Source organism: Leguminivora glycinivorella, chromosome 8, assembly GCF_023078275.1.
Source record: "Leguminivora glycinivorella isolate SPB_JAAS2020 chromosome 8, LegGlyc_1.1, whole genome shotgun sequence".
In the NCBI taxonomy this organism is placed as follows: Eukaryota; Metazoa; Arthropoda; class Insecta; order Lepidoptera; family Tortricidae; genus Leguminivora; species Leguminivora glycinivorella.
Window position 1 is genome coordinate 8,672,019 of NC_062978.1, and position 24,409 is coordinate 8,696,427.

The following is a 24,409-nucleotide window of genomic DNA, read 5'->3' on the forward strand; positions in this document are numbered from 1 at the left end:
TTCACTGGTTTCTTTAAATTCGTGTCTAAGATTACGAGCTTTCAGTTCAGCTCCCTCAGCTCCATTAACTACATCGTTAGCCTCCTGTTTTACTTGATCGGCGTCGCTTTCAATTTTAAGAACATTTTTCTGTAAATCAGAAAGCCTCGTGTGCAGTTCTTCTACTTCTTTCTTGGTTTCATTTGCTTTTTTCTGGGCTAGTTCAGTTTCAGTAGCAATTGGGATTAAATCCGCTTTCGCGGCTTGTATATCACTGTTAGCTTTGTCGATTGCATCTTCTGCGGCATCTTGAGCTGCTTGTGCTTCATCTAAAGCACTTAACACTTTGTTTGCCATTTCCAGTGTTAAGTTTGCGGATTTATGCACGGCTGTTGCAATTTGATTAAGGTCTTTCGCTCTTTCTAAGTCTGGTTTAGTTTCCGTAATTATATTTTCAATATTTGTGAGTTGGGACACCGTAGAATTAATCCGCTGTGAAAGGTCCGTTATTTCTTGTGGTTCTACGCTAATTGAAAGCTTCATTATATCGTCAGCTAAAGTTCTCACGTCAGCTGGTGTATTGGAGGTATTGGATAAAAATTCTTTTAATTCCGCTGTCAGATCCTGGCTTTCATTAGTAACACGTTCCGCAGAAGACTTGAATTCGTCAGCCTTAGCAAACAAATCTTTGGCGCGAGCTCGTACTGCTACCGTGTCCTGCTTCACTTGTGTTATTGATCTAAACAAGTCTTCAGCCGTAAGTTCGTGTTCTTTAATCCTATGAGCCGTTTTGTTTGCAAAGTCTAAAGCCTGTTCTGCTTTGGTGACGGCACCTTGATCGCACGATATACCGCCACATTTACCACAGCCTGCTCCTCCACAAATATCACAACTGTCCGTTTCTTGTCCACACATTTTTTCGTTCAGTTTTGGAAACTGTGAATCCAATAACCTCAGTTGTTCTTTCAAGTCAGACAGCTTTTTGTCATTTTCTGTTTGTGTACTATTAAAACTAGCATATTTCATTTCTAGCAGCCGATCTGTATTTTTTATTTGTCTGTCAGTGCTGGCAATCAATATTTGCACATTTTCAGCTTCGTCTGCGGCTTTGTTTGCTCTTTCTTTAGCTTCACGAGTTAAATTAAGGGCGCCTTCCAAATTAGCTTCCTGTAACTTTGTTGCATTATTGCTCAAATCTAGAGTTTTCGCCTTTAACTTATCAATACTTAATCTTAGCTCGTCAAGTGTTACATTACCCAGATTAATTTTGGATGTAATATCATTGAGATTGTTTCTAGTAGCATGAACTTTCTTTTCTGCTTCAGTCAACTGGTTTTGTAAGAATGTTACATTAGATAAAAGCTCTTTGACAGTTGCCTGGCCAAGCTTAGAACTGTCGAGAAGGCCCTCAACTTCGGATAGTTTTTTCGTCATTTCCTCAAAATCTCTTGTGTATGCACCAGTAGCCCCCACGACTTTTATTTTACTAGCATTGCCGATTGCGTATTCAGTTTGAATCTGTAAGTTGCTTATAATTTCATCCCAGTTATCGAAACATTCTCCGCATGGATAGCATTCAGGTGCTTGTCCAAGATAGCCTCTAGCACACAAGTCGCATTTGTATCCACCTATACCAGGTCTACACACACATGATCCATTATCTCGCATGCACTGTTGAGACACAGCTCCGCTTAAATCACATTCACATTCGTGACATTCAATATTTGGATTACCCCAATGATTTTCTTGACATTCGTCACATTGCCTACCGCCGTGCCCTGGTTTGCACTGACATTTTCCTATGTACGGATTACACTGAGGCGATACTGAACCGACAGGATCGCAGTCGCAAGGATCACATCCTGTCCCCACTGCGATTCTCCAATGATTTTCTGTACATTGATCGCAATTTAAGCCCATAACATTTTTATGACAATGGCACTGTCCGGTCACACTGTCACAGTTGCCCTTGGTGAAGTTCGTACCGAGTACAGAACAGTTACACTTATAGCATGCTTGTTCTAAGGCATTACCGTAGTAACCTTCTTGGCACACTTCGCAATGGTCTCCTGCTGTGTTGTGTAAGCATTTCAAACATTTTCCAGTAACAGGGTCACAATTACCTGGTTTAGTTAAATCCACATTATTGTTACATTCGCAAATTTCACACGTACCTTTAACAGGGTCTCCATAGTAATTGTCATTGCATATGTCACATAGTGGGCCAGAATATCCTTCTTTGCAGTCACAGATGACGTCTTTGGTCTCCGGGTCTAGTCCACAACTATCAGCATGACTACTCTTAAAAGGATCCCCTTTAACTCCAGGACACGGGCAAGCGCGACAAGCTATATCTATTCCAAGACGTGGATCTCCATAATACCCTCTACGCATCTTTCACATCGGTGACCTTCGGTATAGTCTTTACAATCATAGCACGCACCAGTTTTGTCGTCACACTCTACTGCGTGTCCATTGCAGTCACATTGCTGGCAATTGGGAAAATTGAAATAACCAGGTTGGCATAAATCACATGCACGGCCATATGTGTTAGCTCTACATTTACATTGGCCACTTAAAGCATCGCAAAAGTTATCAAGAGATCCAATACTGTTGCAATCGCAACGTTTGCAGCCAAACTTACTAAAACCATACGTGCCTGGAGCGCACCGGTCACATCGAGCTCCTACAATATTTTCAACACATTGACAATCGCCTGTATATGGGTCACATTGATGACTTTTGGATCCTGTTGGGTCACATTGGCATGGTTCAGACCCATTTCTTATTATGTAACCTATACTAATATGATGTTTTTTACAAATTTCTAAAATATTTTCGCGGTGTAAACTATAATAGTATGGATCACCGCAATTATAGCGATCAAACTCTTCACGTTGAGGACTGCCATTTTTAAGAAAAGATATATCGTCAAACGATGGAACCAGAGCTATGGAATCAATTAGTACAGTTGCCCTAGAATTTGATGTATGGCCATTCTGACGTCCTAAATATATACGTATTTCAGTGGTCTTACCTTTTTCTAAACACACTGCTGGTTTTATTAATACACTACGACCGTTTGCTGGTAAAACCGTATGAATAGTATCATCTTCGGGACGTGTATTAGCACAAGGGGAATCTGGGTCTATTGGCTCTAATCTTTTAACAAAAACGGTAGCTTCTTCCCAGTTAACATCAGGCTGAGGTTCATATCTTACCAGAATGTTGTAGTTCATGCTAGTTTTCAAGTTATTAACGACAAACACTAAAGTACTTCCTTCCGGAATTTTCATGAAACCAGGCCCAGTCCACGGAGGCTTCCTCCCATCTGGGAAATTCTCCCTAATAACGACATGGCACTGTTGACTTTGTATAGCGTTATCGTCTATTTGTGAATCACACTGACTGGACTCTGCTTCAATGACAATAGAATCAAGAGCTCCAACGAAAAAGTTTTGCAAAGGTTGGTCACAACGACGGCCAATCACGTTCGGGCGGCATTTGCACTGTCCAGTTATCACATCACATTCTTTGTCCAGAGCACCACCAGGATCACAATCACAAGGCGTACATCCGTCGTTGGAGTCTGATAAGCCGTAAAACTCGGGAAGGCACTGATCACAATTTCTTCCGGTTACATGACGTTTGCAGAAACACATACCAGTGTTGGGGTCGCATCCTCGTTCGTTGATCGTTCCTAATCTATCACATGTGCACTCTTCGCAGCCATCGGGGTTAGAAAGATCGAAATTCCAGTAGCCATCTTTGCATCTATCACATCTCGGGCCATCCATGTTTGCTTTGCATAGACAACGGCCGGCGGTCTTGTTGTTGGCAACATCTGTTTCGTCATCACACAAAATTTCCTCATCTGTGACACCATGGGGATCGCAGTCGCAGGGCTTACATACTTCAGGGTCCTGTTTGTCCAATTCGGGATCTTGGTAAAATTTCGGTAAGCAGCGTTCACAATTTATACCCATAGTGTTGTGCTGGCAATTATCACAAACTCCGCCACTAATTTTTCCGGTTTTATTAAAAACTGCGGCATCAAAATGACATTTTGTAGCGTGATTATTACAAGTGCATCTTTTACATGGGTTAGATTGTTTTCCAACAGCTGGTTGCCATGGCAAATCATTGAAGAAATCATCACAATATTCACAATTGAGTCCATTCGTGTTGTGTGTACATTCACAGCGACCATGCACCATGTTGCCCCTTGCGTTGACTCCCGGTAAAGGCAAACATCTCGACGCATGACCATAACAAGAACAAGAACCACGCACCGTCATTTCGTAAATTGAATAGTAATACTTTTCCTGAATTTCAAGCCTATTATCCAATAAGTCATCTCCGAGGGTGTGTAATTTGGTAAAGTTGATTCTAAGATTAGTCATACGTAGTAAGTTTTGGACCTCTTCAGAATATGGGTTGGTGATATTAATATTCGGCGGTATTACTCTGAAGATAAGGGCGCCTTCCGTTGACGGTTCGACAGTAGAATAACGAGATTCACACACAACTTCCGTCAAAGAGCGCTGGGTTCTCTCAGGAATTCCGGGGAAAGCATCGGCACAGTTGTATGCAAAATAACGATACACGCTCCATGTTTTTCCGAAATCGGATGACCTCTCCACTAACATGGCTTTAGGGAGAAACGTTTTAAACGTTATTATTACATGCGTAAGATGAAATTCCGCTTCCATGTTCAACTGGATCGTAACATTTTCTTTACCATTCTCTGATTGCCACCATGACTTATTGCGCGTTCCAGGATAATATCTATAGATAATGTTCTCTATCCTGTGGTTAAGGTCCGGTCGCCCATAAGTGTTGTTGCTGGAATCGCACCAGAAGCATTTTTTTGGGTCCTCCAAATGTGAAACAATGCAGTACCGTTCGGGATTGTTAGTACCGCATGTAGACGAGGCGTAGAGGCTGCCTTCGCGGCCAATGAGGAGGTTGCCAGTGGCAGGGTAGCAAGAACTGAGTTCGCACGCGCGATCGAGGAGGCGCGGGTCGTTACGCTGGCGGTCGCGTTCGCGGTTATAGACGGCGCCGCCGGTGGCGACGAGCGCACACGCGACGATCAAGCGCAGAGCCATGGCGGGCGAGTAGGTGCGGGCCTCCGCGCCGCTCACTGCACTGCCGGCCGCCTCGCCACTCTCGCGCCGCGCGCCGCTCCTCACCCCGCCTACCCCACCGCTACACCCTACTTACACAGGGACCTACTCCGAGAGAGCTTTTGTCTAAAATAAAAGGCTCTCGACTAGCTCGATATGTTATGTTATGCGTTAGATATTATGGTTATTGTGCATTGTGCAACGTGGGGTGGAAGTTAAGCATTGCACACGAACGAGCTTACCGACGCGATTTAAAGAAATTTGTAATATTCTTACGCCCCGAGTTACACACAATGTCATTTAAAAAGATAAAAAAGTTAACTAGTACTATAAATTCCATAACTACCTAGGGAGAACGATTCTTCTCCCGCTCCACCTGCGTGCACTTCCAACTTTACCGTGGGTGTGTCATGAAACGTTTATTATGATAAGCTAGATATTTAATAATTTTACGCAGCTGTATCTATTTACTGACTAGCACTCCTAAAAAACTGTATAGGTATATTAGGTATCTTAAGACTCCCAAAACTTGCGCCATTGCTGGATTGCGTCAGTTCGTATTCGGTGCATTGAGAACCAAATTAAAGTATTTACTGTATTCAATCGATTACCAGCTTATTTATTTAATCATTTTATTTATTTTTATTGCACATTAAAAATAGTACAATTGGCAGACGTTTTTTGAAGGAAAAACGTTCATTCATAAAAACATACATAACTTTGAGACGCGAAAAATCGTAAAAAAGTATGTGCTCCTAAAGAACCGAAAGCTTAATCGGTCTCGGCCTTTTTCGAAGTGGTCGAATAAACCATCGGTCGGAATGCGGCCCTGAGCAAGGCGACGACCGCTCCCGCCCGCGCCGCTCGTGCCGTTCTCCGAAACGGGCACTAAGCAACAAAAATAACACGGCATTTCGGGATGCGCTTTTTTGTTTTGGTCATTATTATGGCAACAAGCTCTCTCCTTGTCTCCGTGTATTACTTAACATTGCGGTGATAACGTTTATCCTTGTCAGATGTTTATCCTTTTAATAAAGCCTTACGAGTATATCCCTTATACAACACAATGTATCTATTACCAATAAATTTAATTTATTTATTTATTTATTAGGTCCACCAGTATTTTACGAAAATTTGGCGATTTGGCGAAAAGCTCATGTTTGTGTTGCCTTTGTGTACAAAAATTAAAAACTAGGTTGGTAAGTAATAAAAATATGCAAGGCAAATAGAAGGTAATGTAGGTATTCTAAATGAGTTTGCTTGGATTTTTTTATTTTTCATTGAATCAATTTCAATACATTATTTGAAGTCTATCACCAATATACAATAGGTACAGATATGTATATATTTATTAGGTGCAAAAAATTATGATTAGTCTTATTTATCCCCAGCACCTCGATTAAGTAGAGCAATTTTTTTACTTTATTGTATAAAAAGTACGATCTTAGGTCATGTATATAAAACAATTCACAGAAATTAATTAGGTAAGTAGTAAAACAGAATGAGAACACACAAAATGGCGGGCTCTCTGTTGTTTGTCAGTCGGTTCGTGTGATACTGTCAGCCTCCTGTTCTCAACACAGTTTGTTCAAGACTGGGAACCACCCCTAGAGTATCTTGACCCGAGGTTTCATAGAAAGAACGTGGTTGGAGGTTAGACTTAATACTGGTTAGCACGTAGTGAAGTGGGTGGCAGTGAATGACAGGACAGAGCCGTTGGCCTTCCGCCCTGCACATCCGTCCATGATAAGCACTCGGCCCGGGTCCAAACCTAACATCAAGATACATACCATCAAACTCTTTAATGGGTAAGTGTCTTAAATGTCTTAATAGGTATTCATGAACTTCACAAGATCTTGGAAATAAATAGGTTCTGTGCGTTTAAAGAGTTATTTTATTACATTAAGTACACGTACAGAATTACTTAGAGCACCAGACACCGCTTCGCTTTTGATTTACAAATAACCTAACCACAAAATTAAAGAAAAAAACCCCGACATAGTGGACCGATTTCCATGAAACATGGCTAAGAACATCCCGACTAACTCAGCTTTCAAACGAAAAAAAACTAAATCTTAATCGGTTCATCCGTTCGAGAGCTACGATGCCACAGACAGACACACACACAGACAGACAGACACGTCAAACTTATAACACCCCGTTGTTTTTGCGTTAGGGGTTAAAAATATTCAAATTAAGAAAATACCTAATAGGAAAAAAAACGGAGAGAAGGAGAGTCAACTTTGAAATATACAAAATACTGTAAAAGTTACTACAGTACTTTTCTGAGGATTAGCTATAACTCCTTTGGTTGAAATGCACTGCAAAGAGTAAATATATATAGCAAATATATTATAATAGGGTCGCATTGTAAGGGTAAAGTAAAGGAACCCTTGATCAATGAACTGGACGTAGGGATTGGCGGGACAAAGCATTTGTAAAAAGCATTGAGCATTCCGGTTCGGTCCACGCAAGTGATCCTACGGGTTTCACTGTAAGTACCGTAATTAGTGATGCATGTGCTACACAAAATTGAGATAGTAGATTTTCTATGAACTGTAATAAAGGGCCTGGCCGGACTGCCATGGTAAAATCGCCCCTGGCTAAATATGAAATATTGATATGCAGGATTATTCGTATTGTTACTACATGTACTACTACTGGATATTATGCCTCAAACTGTTTCCGTTTACGAAAAAAATTAAAAAAAAGAAATTTTGTTTTTTATTTTTTTCTTTAAAACCGCGTATCCGATTGAGTTGTTCTTTGGATATTTTATAGATATATTAGGGATACATCAATAAAAAAAAAATTAACTTCCTGACTTTTTGTTAAATACATTTTTTTTAATTTATGTTTTAAATATTTTTTTTTACCACATACGAGTTAGCGACACCTACTATATTTTTATATAATAATCGCCATTTTATACTCTATTACATATATTTTTATCAAAAATATTAGTTTGGATCAACAATGTCAAAATAAGTTATTTATATATTACTAGTATTACCCTTTAGTACGTTGCTCCTGGAAAGTGATGTATGAAAATTTTGGCATAATTAATGGAAGATTTTTTTTTAATTGGGATATGTAGATTATAGGCCGAAATTATTTTTCATCAACCCTCCCCACCCCTCCCCCCTCTGCGTCACCCCTCTACCCCCCTTAAAGAGCCGAAAATGCGATTTTTCTCGATTTCTGACAAAACCGATGAAGATACAGAAAAAGCGTGTAGGAACGAAGTAATCCTTAATAAATTTACTACAAATCTCTCATAAACACTTTAGTGCTAGCACTTATAGTTTTCGCGCAATCCGTCACGAAAGTTGCTCCTTTCTGCAATTTTCTTTAATGAATGATAAGTTTTCTCCTTAAATGCTTACGAAATCGTCGGTTTGATAGTACTAAAATATTATAAACTCAGAATGAATTTCAGGGGAAAAAAATCACTACCATGGGCGGGACTTGAACTCACGGCCTCTAGATTGATAGATAAATGACGCTAGGGGTACCATTGATTCATATAGTAGAAAGCTGAAAGATTCGCTAGAAACTAGGGATGAGCTTTTGGTGGCTCAGTTGGTAGAGCCCTCGAGTTTCTATCCGGAAGCCGTGAGTTCAAGTCCCAACCATGGTAGTGATTTATCCCCTTAATTTTATTATAGTCATGAGTTTACAATATTTTAGTCGTATCAAACAAATTTCGTAAGCATTTTGGGACAACACTTTAATATTCTTTAAAGAAAATTGCAGAAAGGAGCAACTTTCGTGACGGATTGCACGAAAACTATAAGTGCTAGCACTAAAGTGTTTATGAGAGATTTGTAGTAAATTTATTAAGGATTACTTCGTTCCTACACGCTTTTTCTGTATCTTCATCGGTTTTGTCAGAAATCGAGAAAAATCGCATTTTCGGCTCTTTAAGGGGGGGTAGAGGGGTGACGCAGAGGGGGGAGGGGTGGGGAGGGTTGATGAAAAATAACTTCGGCCTATAATCTACATATCCCAATTAAAAAAAAATCTTCCATTAATTATGCCAAGATTTTCATACATCACTTTCAGGAGCAACGTACTAAAGGGTAATACTAGTAATATATAAATAACTTATTTTGACATTGTTGATCCAAACTAATATTTTTGATAAAAATATATGTAATAGAGTATAAAATGGCGATTATTATATAAAAATATAGTAGGTGTCGCTAACTCGTATGTAGTAAAAAAAAAATATTTAAAACATAAATTAAAAAAAAAATGCATTAACAAAAAGTCAGGAAGTTAATTTTTTTTTTTTATTGATGTATCCCTAATATATCTATAAAATATCCAAAGAACAACTCAATCGGATACGCGGTTTTAAAGAAAAAAATAAAAAACAAAATTTTTTTTTTTTAATTTTTTTCGTAAACGGAAACAGTTTGAGGCATAATATCCAGTAGTAGTACATATAGTAACAATACGAATAATCCTGCATATCAATATTTCATATTTAGCCAGGGGCGATTTTACCATGGCAGTCCGGCCAGGCCCTTTGAGTTATAAGACTGAACACTTTAGAATGTTCAAATTAGATAACATTAGCTAAGGTGTCATCGCTACCATTTTAGGAGAGAAAACGAGCCATTTGGCATTTTCAGAATTATGTCGTTAGCCGCATTATGGTAGGGGGTTCTTAATGCCAACAAAATGTATACCAAGTGTAGATAGTAATAAATTAAAACGCGACCGGAGTGTTTTAAATCGACAAGATTCGCGTATTACCTCATCTATAGTACAATTTTTTACAGTAGGTATAGTCAACCAATTGGAACCCTAGGCCACTCTACAGAGTGGGGCCTGTAACAAAGGAGAAGAATTGAACTGTAGGCTATTCTCCTTATACTGATCAACATTTGTTCAGTGACTTTTAAAAATTATGAAGTCTTTAAATTTTTAATTTTTCATACAATATAAATATTAGCTTCAATGTACGCCATTATTGTTGTCATTGACGTTGTCTGTCACACTTTAGACTTAACAGAATTCGCAATACATTACCTCTTAGAAAAAACTTTCAAGGGTGATAAAAATCAAAATACAAGTTATTTTTAAAAGTCGCCGAAAAAATGTTGATCAGTATAAGGAGAATAGCCTAGAGTTCAATTCTTCGCCTTTGTTACAGGCCCCACTCTGCAGAACCATGTCAAATGACAAGCAGTAAGAGATTTCTTACAATCTGATTTGTAATGTCACTATGACATAGTTCTACAGTGGCCTAGGGTTCCAATTGGTTGATTGTACTTACATATGGCAGGCCCTTAAAAGCTGCGACATAGACACGTAAAGAACTAATTAGCCTACTAGTGCAATAAAGTACCTAGTAGCACCATTGTTAAATAAATTGAACATAGAAAACTGAATTTGAACTGGCAATTTCAGGAAGGATTCTTTAATATGAAAGTTAATTATAAACCTCAGAATTAAAACTAAATACATAGTTCTAATTGAGCATTGTTAATAGACAAGTGGTATCTGTTTCAACATTTTTGGCGATAACCCCGCACTATCAGAGTCAAGTTGAATAGAAACAAGTTAGATTGTATTACGAATACCTACTTATTACATATTTCTACGATTAAGATTATTTCTATTACAAACTGACATAGTAACCTGCTGAGGATTTTGATCTGGAATTCAATAATAAACCTAAACTATACAATCTATACATGTACTTAACTAAAGAGTGGATTTGAGTGTAAAAAAATGCGACAAAATTAAGCATTGACATTTTTTACATATACATAATTAAAATTCTAATGGGACTTAACGGCGATATCACGACCCCACAACGGGGACTACGCCATCGAAACTAAGTCTAAGACTAAGGCCTGATTTAGACGGCGTGCGAACTCGCATGCGATTTTAGTTACATTGCGTGCTGTTTAAGTTACGTACAATTTTGCACAACCGTCAATACTGCAATGTAATAAAACTCGTATGCGAGTTCTCGTACCGTATAAATGGGCCCTTAGTCAGAGCTAAGTCCAGTTAATATTTTAATTAAAATTAAGCATTTTTTTCACACGATACTCTTTCTTGGGATGCACGTCATAAATAATTAAATAAAAATCTTGGCCGCTGTGAATGAACGCTTGATGATAAGGGTTCATTCTGAAAACGCGGTTATGATGTTAGAGGTCGCTTGATAAGTGGCCTATGTGCCGCCGAATCGCTGTTTTATCGTTACCACACGAAATAAAAAACGGTTAACTTTAATTAATACAGTACAAATATAATAGTCTTTTATTTAGACGATTTCCAATTGAAGCACAAATAAGTCACTTCCCATCAGGTCAGACTTTCCATCGGGTGTCGTAAGGTCAATCACTGGCCAGTTTATAATATAGTATTTTTCCCCTCACTAGCTCGGAAACACGTGTTTTGTCCTTTAATACCAGCGGGTAAAAACGCATTTTATCCACTAGTGGGTAAAGTAATTTGACCTTGAATAAAGTCAAATTAACTGCTTTAAAATTGATAAAAGTAGGTGAATCTAGTAATAAAGATGATTTACCACCTGTGGAACTACTGGAAGCAGTGATAAACGCATTTTTTGCGTTGTAGTTTCCTCGCTATAGTGAGGGGAAAAGTTTTGTGTTACACTCGGGTGCAAATGTATTTTACTTCTCGTGTGTTAAAAAACGAGCAAGTGAAAGGATTCTATACTCGAACCACTCGCTTCGCTCGTGGTTCAACTATAGAATCCTTTCACTTGCTCGTTTTTCAATTCCACACTCGGCGTTAAAATACAACTTTGCCCCCTTGTATAACAAATAACTATTATGCAACAGGCGTTTAAAGGAGGTAGTAGAAGAGGACGCGAGGAGGTAATACTCGTGGCGTCTTAATAACAATTTTCGGCTTCGCCTCAAATTGTTACCCACGCCGCTCGTCTTTTTTGACTTAGTTAAACACCGTTGCATATAATACTTTTTCTACGACCATGCACTTAGTTTTTAATAGTTTTCTCGAATAACTTTCGTGAAATTCACACTGTTTCCTGTATTTAGACGCAAAGGTTTGCACGGTCAGCTCAGCTGCTCAAAGCCTTCCCGCGCACTCGCGCAGTATCGTTATAACAATGCGTTTTCAGTATTTTCGATACTGCAAGCCGGCGGACGCTGGCTTTGGGGAATAGACTATTATGTAGGGTTTTAAAGATCTATGCACGACCCTGTAAATGACGACAACAGTTCGGGAGTAGAAAAAAATAATAAAAAATAAGTAGGCCCCAAATCAAGTTTTTTTTTACAGTTCTAGAAAAAAAAAGATTTTGAGATATGACTAGCAGCAAAGAGGATCGAGTTTTATAGAGAGTTACTGTCAAAGTGAAATGTGTAATCACAGTGCATACTTATATACTGCCATCTCTTGACACAGGCTTAAAACATTTGAACCTCAATTTTGAACATTTGGCCCATATTATTAGCTTGATATGTGTTAAAAAAAATGTCAAATATTAATATTAACGCCATCTAGCTGTGCGTTCCCCAAAGGTGTAACGCCATCTAGGCCACCGTAACTTTTTCTTTATGGTTCTGAGGTACGTTTTTTTTCTTAGACTTATTCATCTGTCTATACGGAGTTACATATGTCTTTGCTAGCAGGGAAGTACCTTTTTCGAGACTTAAGGAACTAAGAAAATAGTCACGTAAACAAGGAAGAAGGCGAGTCTAATTCGAGCACAGTCAACACAGTCATTCTATATCGGGATGTTATGCCACATAAGACTAATCTGACAGAGGGACTGCTTCATACAACTGAACATCTACATGTGATTAGACTTTGATATAACCAATTTTTAATAACTATAATAAATATTTCCCTGGTCGGTAATGAAGTTTGTTTGTCATTATTGCAGGTACCTTAGTTAACTATTTTTTTTAGGTAAAATATGATGTATTTAATGTCAACACTGCAATAACTCAATTTTGGCATCAATTTAGGCATGCATTAATTCTTATTTGCCTAGTAGGTACCTACTATTGAAACGCGAAGAATTGCTCCAATATGAACAACAACCCTACTCGCTAAACCAATTTGAATGTAGAAACATGGAACGAATCAAAATGATACTTAAATAAAATTATTTACTTCGCGTGCATTTCACTCGTAAGTTTCCATCGTCCCTACATAATGTATAGGTAGGTATTGAAGGGAAGGTAGAACAAACGACAATAACATATCATTTAAATGCCCTTTAGATCTGAAGTTAGTGCACGTTCCTGAATCCTCGCTGATTATATAGCGCTATGCAGTAAGTAATAATCGTAAATTTGGTTCTGTGCTGTGACGTGCTGTGTCGTAAGACTCGTAAGTCATAACGTATGTATTAATGTTATGTTATGGTTTCACGCGTTAGGAGACGGAAGCTAAGGAACATACTCGACACTTTCCCCGTTTGCAATATCGGGTTACCTTGCCACGAAACAAATAAATAAATACCTAAGTAATATTTGCTATACAGACCGACTAGGAGATTGGACTCATTTTGGAATGGGTGGAATGACAAGGTTGTATGGATGGATGATTCTGAGCGGTGGCTAAACCAAATAACAAAAAAGAAAGCCTACTGGTGCTCGTGCTTTTAAATTGTATCCAGCAAAAATATCAATAATTTCATATAATATCTCCTCCGATTTTATATTTCAAAATTGATAATACAACTTAGGTAAATAGGTGCTTCTGCAATGTCTTTGTATTGTATAAATGGAAAGGTGCCGCCATTCGCATTGGTAATCAACATAGCAGTGCGCATCGATTGGTTAAAGTAATAAAGAAGCCATACATGGTTCGGCTTCGAGTGTCCGCGTATAGAACTACAGGGTAGATAATCGGGTTTAATCGTGGGAAAGTATGGTTTCTTGGAAAATAATAATGATGTAATTACCGGTAGAAGAAGAAAACAAATCCGAATGCGTAGGTACAGTCGGCCAAGAAAGCGGTCTACCACTTTTGAAAAAAGTTTCTGCGAGCTCTAACGATCGCTAAGGTTGACTTGACACATGGCATGACGTATCATACATAGAGGAGCAATAGTCAGTGACATAATATTATTGCAAGGGGAAACGAACCTCAACCGTAACCGTAACCGGTGGTAAACCATATTTTTGGATGACTGTACATACATTTGTGAAACATCAATTCGCATACAATACGAATTTGTATTGGCTAATATTTAGAATGAAAATAAGCACGAAAACAAAATGAAATATGAATAAAAGAGGGAAAACTTTTTGTAGGGCAAGCCTGGACTTCTCCTATTACCGAACAGCTTGGTGAAAAGCTGCTAGCGATTAAAAATGTAGGATGCGAGATAAAGCTCACAGTCAGTTGCCTAATTTTGGAACTTGTATCCCGTCATGTGATACTATAAAAATCTCAGGGCGACGACCTTTGTTATCTAAACAGATTAAGTAACACATTTTTAATGCACAGTAAAAACTCCCGCTTTGTTCATCAGACTAGGAACAAATGTTTATAGTCTTCGAAAGGTGCTAACTAGCTTCCATACCAAATTTCTAAACATTAGGTTCTGTGAGGAGTGTGAGGGACAAAATCAGGGTTTTATTATAGATATTAACAAATTGTACGGTATAATAGCTATGCAATTGAAACTTTTGAAATTAGTTGTACTATTAACATCATCCGATAATTTAGTTTAGTTAGTATAATCGACGCAAAGTTATGAGATTTAAAAAAAATTGAGCAGGTATTAGGTAAGCGCTCTGCTGCTTTGCTTGTCTTGTCTTGGCGGGGACAGTGAGATTTATATATCGTACATTTTATATTTGTCACTTCATCGCTTCAGTTCAAACGTTACTTTTATGATTTAATAACACTCCCTCACTTGTAATGAAGTCGGTGCAAAGTTAGTTCAAACGGACCCAAACATATTATGGTTTCGTAGGGACGAACGATCGTCGAGATGCACCCATCTGGTCCACACGTGGTAACGGAAAGCGAATCCTTGCCACATTGTTACGCCCAAATTAACTACATACTTGGTAAAAATAGCCCGAATAGATTTCAAAGCAAAGACGTAGGTATTGACCAACAACACTTGCTTAGTCGTGCTTAAGATACTTTTTATAACGAATAAATCGAGTAATAAGTTAAATTAAATATCCAAGGGTGTATTTAAAAAGAAATACAGATAGTTTCACGAAAGCTGGCACGAATAATAGTATAATATACTATGCTTCTTGGGAGGCGGCGTAAGATGTAAACAACCTACGTGCATACATACCTAATGTAGATTGTAGCATAGGATATGATTGGATCTGTTAACATGTTACGTGTCCTCCAAATTCAAGTGTTAGTGATTAGTTTTGTATAACTGATGGTGCATGTTAATAAATTTATAAATACTTAATATAAGAGTGCATAACCTCGCCGTTAAACTTTGGTTTGGCGAAATTGTAGTAGTAAGCATCTTTGTAGTGTTATTAGAAATAAAAAAAAAAAAAAAATCACCTGTATGAACTGTAGTGGCATGAGTGACACCTGTATCGGTATACAGTCGTAAATGTCAAGAGCTACCATTTTATGGGATGGGCTGTCACACACACATGCATATTTCCATTCCCTCATTCCATTCGTGCCAGTAGGCCTAGCACATGATTGTCGCGAGAGTATGTCGCCGCGAGATAGATGACACGTCTTCTTTTAACTGTATTAATGACATAAGCTTCTCTAGCACAACTTGCCGTGTCGCGCGAGAGTCCATACTTGAAGTCGCGCTTGATGTATGGACTCGCGCGCGACAAGGCAAGCGGACTCGCGCCGCGAGATATACGGGGGGTGTGTAATGATTGGTATAACTTTTTTTGGTATAGTAACATTTGATATAACAACATTTGGTATATATTTAAAGGATATAATCACTCATATGACATAATTAACATTTGGTATAACTACAAACTATCTACTTTTATTTTGTATAACCATGATTTCGTATAACACTTATTCATAATAACCGTTATATGGTATAACTATCTATTGATATACGATTAGTATGATATAACTAGCAAACAGTATAAAACATTTCATGAATTAATTTTATCCTTTTTTGAAGGGATCACAGTTCTAACCTAACCTAACCTACTTTTCTGATAGCAGTACATATGTTTAAGGGTCACAGTTCTAACCTAACCTAACCTATTTTTCTGGTAGCAGCGCATTGTGTGTAGGGGTCACAGTTCTAACCTAATCTACTTTTCTGGTAAATGATATATCTAATTTATTGTACTTTTTTTTTATTCCGTGCTTTAGAAAGAATTTGCGTTATACGATTTATTTATTGTCGAAAATAAGCATTATACTCAAAGTATGTTATAATAAATGTTATTCGAAAAAATGTTCATTATATTAAATAAGAATTATACCATTTGTTAGTATATTATTTGTTGAATATGATTCAATAATTATATCAAATGATCGTTATAACGACTAAAAATATATCAAAAAAAGTTATATCGATCGATACGCACCCATATACGGGTAGTCTATCTCGCGGCGATATACTCTAGCGGCAATCAAGTGCTAACTCTGCTGCTCTTGTGAATTAACCCGTAGTTTTTTAGGGTTCCGTACCAAAAAGGTACAATAGTAACTGCGACTCTGTCCGTCTGTCTCAGTGCTAAATATCTCGAGAAGAGAGGATGATGAACAGAGTTAGAATATGACGAAATTGAGGATTAACCCTGCAGCAGTTGATTCATCCATCGGCTCCATCGCCAATGACGTAATGTGAAATGTTTGTCAAGATAAACACTAACCTTCTTTGAGCATGGCTCGCGGCTCTAACGAGCTGGCGCGCCGCTCGCAGCCTCGACTCCCATGCGGCGCACGCGTCGCCGGCGTCAGTGCCCACCGACGACACCACCCATTGTTGCTCCTCAATCTACCACCAAATAAGTCAGCATATTTTTTGCATATTTTACATTGTTATAACTAGAGTGCCGTTTGTCTATACTAAACATGCGTGCCACATGTGTCCAGTAGACACGAATACTAGTAGACTTTTATATTGTAAATGTCTCAATTATTATTCTAGTAAAAACTGCTCATTAAAAAATGGATGTAGGTATTCTTCAAAAAAAGAAAGATGTTTTATTGTAGTCCGTTCTCACTCCTTTTGAATGACATTGATGGGGGATTAAATACAATTCTGATTTGTATTTATTTGTGCAGTAGACACAAACTCATAGACAATAGACACGTCACACGGGCACTGGCTGTGGAATCCCGTCGATAATCAATGACCGCTCACCATACAGTGGAACGTATGCTTGTTTTGTTTGCTACAAACCTTACGAGCGATGAGCCAAGCGAGCTTACGAACACTTCCTACATCAGAGGGGCTCTTTTCTAGTAGGTTTCCTTCTGTCGTATACATACATACATACAACATACATACAATCACGCCTGTATCCCATAAAGGGGTAGGCAGAACACATGAAACTACTAAAGCTTCAGTGCCACTCTTGGCAAATAAGGAGTTGAAAGAAAACGAAACTGTGACATTGCAGTGACAGGTTGCCAGCCTCTCGCCTACGCCACAATTTAACCCATATCCCATAGTCGCCTTCTACGACACCCACGGGAAGAAAGGGGGTGGTGAAATTCTTAACCCGTCACCACACAGTAGTCACAGTAGTCCTTCTTATCGGCTCGGAAACATCGTAGAGTTGTGCAAACACCATATAGCTGATTACTAGTAGTTCAATGTAGGTATATATTTTAAAAATACAAAGGAAACCTCACCTTAGTAAGTATCTCTTTGAAGTCCTTGACAATGGGCACGGGCCGCTTGGTCTTGTCGTTGTAGTAGGTGACGGCGAGCCGCGCGCCGGCGAACCACAGCTCCAGTTCGTTCAGCGCGCTTCGGATCGCCGATTCGCTGGACGCGCTTGCGTTTATTTTCTAGATAGAATTGATATATTTTAAATAAGGTACGGCGGGGCAAATCTCGACTGGGGGTCAAATTTCACTGGTAAATTTTTTCCATGTTTGGCATTATTAAATAGAGTGTCCACCGGTTATATGCGTGTTTACTAGATACATGTATAACTCAACATCATAGTGTAATAATGGAAAAAATGGATTAGTTACTATTGCCCCCCATTCGAGATTTGCCCCGCTGTACCTTAATACAAAAAGTACCTTTTGAGGTGAAATATAGGTTACCATAGAATGAAAGTTTTATGCCTTTTCAAATCCCTATTTTTTTATGATTTGACTAACATTTTCTCGATCTCTCATCTACTTCAATTGCTTCAAAAACAATAATTAATATTCTGAGATGTACCTATATTAAATATTTTTCAATGTAAACATGTGTGTATAAAATAGTCAGTAACATAATTTAAATCTTAGCTTAAAGTTTTTGAGGTAATTTGTAACTTGTTTAGTGTGCTAAACAAGTTACAAATTACCTCAAAAACTTTAAGCTAAGATTTAAATGATGTTACTGACTATTTTATATTTTAAGATGTAGCAAATAATGGCGGTATGAAAAAAGTGTAAATATCAACGGAATGCTGGTATTGTCACTATTCCAGTAAACGCATAACCCCTCCCGTCATCCCGGACTATCAGTCATTGACACCGATGAAACAATAGGTTTTTATGACTTCACCCACTATGAAGGACAATACTATTCTGCCTGTTTCCAAACCTTATCAAACGGTATCTATAGATAGACAAAGGTGAACTAAAGAGTAAAATACGCCTAGTAGTGCAAAACATTGCATCCGAAAATAAGTCAGTTCGAGCGCATTATAAATATTATAATTTAAAAGCAGGTCATCTAGACGTGTGCTAAATAAAAAGTGATCAAGCCCGGCTAGACGGAAGGGCTTGGTTTATTTATATTTATAGTAGCGACCCTATTTAGAAATAATTACTAAAATACACCGCGCTTAGATGTACAACTGTTGTCACATCGTCCTTTTAAAATTAGAAGCTTTATCCCATTCGTGTATACGTAAAATTCATTCATGAATCCATTTGTTTGAAATTTTATTAGTTAAAAATATAGTTAACATGAGTGTTTGTCAAGTTGGCAAAAAGAAGACATTTTGTGTGACGTATTATATGAATTGGACACCTATCTACAGGATACGATGAATTCACATGAATTGCAGAAATATGACAAAAATTTTCCAATTTCTTGGACCATCTAAATGGCAAAGCGGGTATGTAAAAAAGTACATATGAAACTAACACTAAAAAACGATCTCATCTAGAAGTTCTAGACAGCTTAGGTTGGGTTGGGCACTCTTAGATTTTATGTTTAGGAACATATTGTATAACGAATGTATCCTATCGCTGAAATATTCTGTTATTACATACCTGTAGCAGTTTGATGTGTCTCTTTATATTGGCCGCAGCAATCAAGAGATCCTTGACTTGTAGACTGTCTGGTTTTTTGTATTCCATTTCTAAAATACCGTAGACTTCGTGCCAGTGCCGCTCAGTAAAGTCGGTACCGCGAAGATACTTTAGTAGGGTGGTCAAATCCTAAAATTAAACACAGAGTGAAATGCCTACAATAACACAATATACTTTTTTCTAAAACATTCTTACGTGAAAGTTCAAATAATAAATGTTGAAACAAATAATTCCAAATCAAAAAGGAAAAAGAAAAAAGGTATGATACATTCTTATAATTTATAATACAGCCTATCCACTGCTAGACACAGACCTCAGGCCCCGTAGCCGAATGGTATTTCTGCGACGCGAAACGCCACCGAAACGCCGCAGAAATGTATTCTGGCTCTGTCGCGCCAATAGCAAGAGCGATAGAGATAAATAGCTACGAAAGAGATATTATCGTGAGCGTTTGTGTATTCGGCTACGCACACAGGTAAATTAATGAAATTAACCAAAGTTAAACGTAATCGTACAGAATACTTATCCAGTTCCTGCTTCAAATACAACGTGACAGTTGTATACGGTTCAAGTTTAGAGCTCCATTTGGACGTGAAGTCATCGAATAGATGTAGTTTCTTGTGGAATACAATCCAGTCCTGTTCAGCGATGGATTCAAACTCTACAACATAAAAGGTCGGGTTCTTATTCAGTTCAATATGTAAACTATAAGCCGTGGCAAATGCCGGGATAACGCAAGGATGTAAACTATATGACCGGTGTGATCCGAAAGCCTAGAACATGGTCTCCTATCTCCAATGGGCTTGGCATCTGCCAATTGTTTGAATAGATGGTGCCTTGATGGCTTGCTTCTGGATCAAGTTTCTTGTCTGACTCAAGACTTGAGGAACAAGAAAATCCGAAAAAAGTAAAGATTTGGTATCAATTTTTATGAAACATTATAAAAAGTATGGAACCTAAAAAAGACAGTTGACAAAAAGATCTCTTTTATCAAGTCAGTTACCAAAATTTTTACCTTCATTGTACTCTTTCATCACCGTCCAAAGGTTCATGTCTTCCGTAATAAGTTTTTCGGCCTGCTCCCACGAGCCAGATACGGTGGGTGACATGTTGAACTTCTCACATTCCTTCCTACGAGATAAAGGACACGTTAGGATGACTCATAGGTTACGCTAGCTCAACAACAAAAAGTCTTTTGTTTCTAACAGCAAAGGATACTAATAGGACTTTTTTACTAAACACGATGGTACACAGATGTGCGGGGCTCAAGTGTATTGCTCGTAGACATGTTTTTGTACAAAACACAGTCAGGAATCTACGAAATTAATAACGATGACTAAATTATGTTGCCTCAATTTGGTATATTAAAGTAAAGTTAATATGTGAGTGTGCACGGAAAAACGTCCCACTTTATCGATTTCTATAAAGCCGCTTTATCAGTTTATTCATATAAAGATACAAGTAAATCTCGCCTTCATGGTACCCGACATAGTGGGACGTTTTACTAAACACACACATATGTGTCGCTTGACTTCAAACCTGGGTAAATCCATTCTGCTTTAAGGTTGAATATATAAAAAATATAATATGATCTGAAAATAATCAACCTTATAGCAGAATGGATTTACCCAGTTTTAAAGTTAATCGACACATACGAGTATGTTGTGGAAGTTTAACAGGGTCTGTATAATAATATTTAATTTAATATACAGGAAGGTTTTTAAGAATTATAACTAAAGACATTTATAACCCTTAAGTAAGTTTACATTTCGGCGTTGGTAGAATAGTCGTATGTTTTCGCCTATCACAATCCCTATACTGTTATAACAAGTATGCGGAAGTGACGCATGACCAATTGACCATGCTGCCACCGCTGAAATCAATCCATATCAGCGCGTGGGCCTAGAACCTGAAGTGAAATCTGTCACTCAGGTTCTTGTCTTGTCACTGGACTTCTTGATACGAATTTACCACCTTCCTACCGACCGGGAGTCTGGAACGATATTTTCATCATCATCATGTCAGCCCTTTATCGCCACGGCTGAGCATAGGCCTCTCTTCTAGTACGCCATGTATCCCTGTCCTGAGCTAGTCTCATCCAGTTGTGACCCGCAACTTTGCGGATGTCGTCCATCCAACGAGCTAACGGATGCCAAGAGCTTCTTACATCATTTATTATTTATTTATTTATTTTATCTGTAAGCGGCCACCGTTCCGTTAACATTTTAGTCCACCTACCATCACTCTGCCTAGCAACATGTCCCGCCAAACTCCGTTTTAGTTTGGTAATGACGAAAGCAACGAAGAACTATATTTTAAAAGTGTCTAAGTAAGTACTAGGGAATGCAGAACCGGTACCAGTCCCAGAACCGGGACTGAGATTTCCGGTACTGGGAAAGAACCGGGAAATCCCGGTTCTCCGGTACTTTTCGGTACTGAGGGTTTACTAGTACATTTGTTGTAAAATTATGAATAAAATATAAAATGGAAGTCGTCGATAAGTTTTACTACCTTAGGTCGACCGTATCCAACAATCTCTCACTTGATGCAGAGATTGTTGGATACGTATTGGCCAAACATCTCATTATTTTTTATTGTGTCACAAACATCTCATTATTTTTTATTATTATTAGGAGCCTGCGATGTCCCACTGCTGGGCAAGGGCCTCCCCCCGCTTTTTCCATTCCTCCTGGTTTTGTGCAGACCTCGGCCATTCTTTCAAAAAGGAGTCCAACTCGTTCCGCCATCGCATACGTGGTCTGCCGGGTCCCCGTTTTGGCCTGGGCTGCCACTCTGTGGTAATCTTGGCCCATAGCTCGTTCGGCATTCGGCAGACATGACCGGCCCAGTCCCACTTCAGCTTTGCCGCTTTCCGAACTACGTCGACTATTTTTGTTTTGGAGCGCAGCGTGGTGTTCCATGTCCATGAGTTTTCGCTTGTGACAGTGGCAAATCGCCTTTCATGGGATGTTTCATGGACCAATCCAGGCGTTTTCAGTCCGTCTTTCGACTTCTTTCTCTTTTCGTGCCTGTAAAGAAAGTAGTTAGCCCAAGTAGATGTACTCCTGGACAAATGCAACCGATTCTCCGTTTATCTCAATCCTACATGCGGTGCTATTATTAGTCATGAACTTGGTCTTCGACATGATCATCTGAAGTCCAACCTCGAGGCTTGCGTCGCTGAGGTCTTCAAGCATCGATCGTAGTTTGGAGGCAGTTGAGCAGAACCAGAACAATGTCGTCGGCAAATCGAAGATTAGCCTTCTATTCCCGACGATAACGGTAGTTTCCTATATCAGACTTGTCTCCCTTCTTATGAAGCAGAATGATGTTGGGAGTGGCACATTTTTTGTGGAAAAGTTTGAGTGATTATTATAGTATTAACCAGTAGTAGTAGTAGTAGTAGTAGTAAACACTTTATTGTACAGAACAAATTACATGTACAGAGAATAATTATAATGGTTATGTATAACAGTTTGGTGATATACGGGATCAAAGTATGTTCTCCTACTTTCAGTGCTTCGGTGGTGATTCCATCCTCGCCAGGGCTTTTCCCGTACTTCATTTTTTGAAGAGCCATATGTACTTCGTTTTTCGTAACTGGCGGGATAAATCAGGCACAGGCTGTGGGTGTGTGGGAGATTCGGAGTAAAGGGTTTTGTAAAATTCGGTGGCTATTGTTAGAATTTTATTCCGGTCGCCTATTAGGACCAAAATTATAGTATACTAGACTGCGTTCTAAGCATACTTTCAAAAACCTGGACGACATGTGCAAGAAATCATTACAGACCTCAACTAATTCTAACATTAGCAAAGTTAGTTTGGTTTACCTACCCTCTAAGTATAACCGACGTCGAGGTTCCGATCATCGCCGATGAATACCGAGCGGGACGAGTCTAACGCGTTTGAAACTATTTACATTACATTTGTACAGCATTAAATGGATATTATTCCGTCGTTTACGTTAAAATTTTTGAAGTGATTCAATGCGTTTTAGTTTGTAATCTTTGTCCATTTTTCAGTACCGAAAAGTACCAAAGAACCGGGATTTTTAACATCAGTACCGGTACCCAAAGAGTTCAAGCGAGCATTCCCTAGTAAGTACATATCAAAAATATTCTTATCAATTCCTACAGCTTCAGCCGATGTGCGTCCATCTCGAGCACGCAGCGACATCTGTCGACCATGTGTACGCGTTTCTTGCGCCGTTCATGGAGTGTGCGTGTGGGACGGTCTGCCATCTTGCGGCGTGAATCGCAAATACAAACTACAACACCGCACGTTGACACGTAAAACGCACGTTTTCTTGTGAATTTTAGGTTTAGTCATCTGGTAAGCTATATCGGAAGCTTGATATTAAAATTTTGCGCCAATAAAGAATCTCGTGTGCGGTTCCGTACAGGGACGACTATTTTTTTTTATAAACGGGCAGGCAAAACACCTGATGGTAAGCGATTAACGCCGCCCATGAACACCTGTAACACCAGATAAATTGGAAGTATGTTGCTGGCCTTCAAAGCATCCAGCGTACGACACCGCTTCCCACGATTCTAACTATTGCACAGAACAAATTATATGAAGTACAGTGAATAATAATAATGGTTATGTACAAAGGCAAGCTTATCTCTTTAAAGGATCTCTTCCAGCTAACCTTAGAACAACTGAGAAAGGAAAATAGGAAATGGTAGACAAACACAGCTAAAGTGCATCGGCATATAGAAAGTACCTATCAACATATCAAGTTGTCCTATTCCCCGCTTAAGCTCGTTTATTAGATACTTACTCAAACAACCAATAGGTACTTATAACAACTCATCCCTATTAGCCTGTAGCTTCACCCATGTGCGTGCGCCTCAAGCACG

At 38.6% G+C, this 24,409-nt stretch overlaps 2 protein-coding genes across 2 annotated transcripts in view; both read right to left on the reverse strand.

Moving 5' to 3' along the window:
- The window catches only part of LOC125229182 (cytoplasmic dynein 2 heavy chain 1), an 89,898-nt gene that overhangs the window by 45,459 nt on the left and 20,030 nt on the right, over positions 1 to 24,409 (reverse strand). Inside the window, 5 exon segments of the mRNA XM_048133975.1 lie at positions 16,931 to 17,055; positions 17,919 to 18,077; positions 19,509 to 19,676; positions 20,063 to 20,208; positions 20,563 to 20,678. Of these exon segments, the coding sequence (XP_047989932.1) occupies positions 16,931 to 17,055; positions 17,919 to 18,077; positions 19,509 to 19,676; positions 20,063 to 20,208; positions 20,563 to 20,678 (714 nt within the window).
- On the reverse strand, positions 2,185 to 5,186 carry LOC125229181 (laminin subunit beta-1-like). The gene has a single exon (XM_048133974.1). It carries the CDS (start codon positions 5,088 to 5,090, stop codon positions 2,334 to 2,336), a length of 2,757 nt encoding a protein of 918 aa, XP_047989931.1. The 5' UTR covers positions 5,091 to 5,186; the 3' UTR covers positions 2,185 to 2,333.

Coding starts and splice junctions, on each gene's coding strand:
- LOC125229181 (XM_048133974.1), bottom strand. CDS start 5,090: ATGGCTCTGCGCTTGATCGTCGCGTGTGCGCTCGTCGCCACCGGCGGC.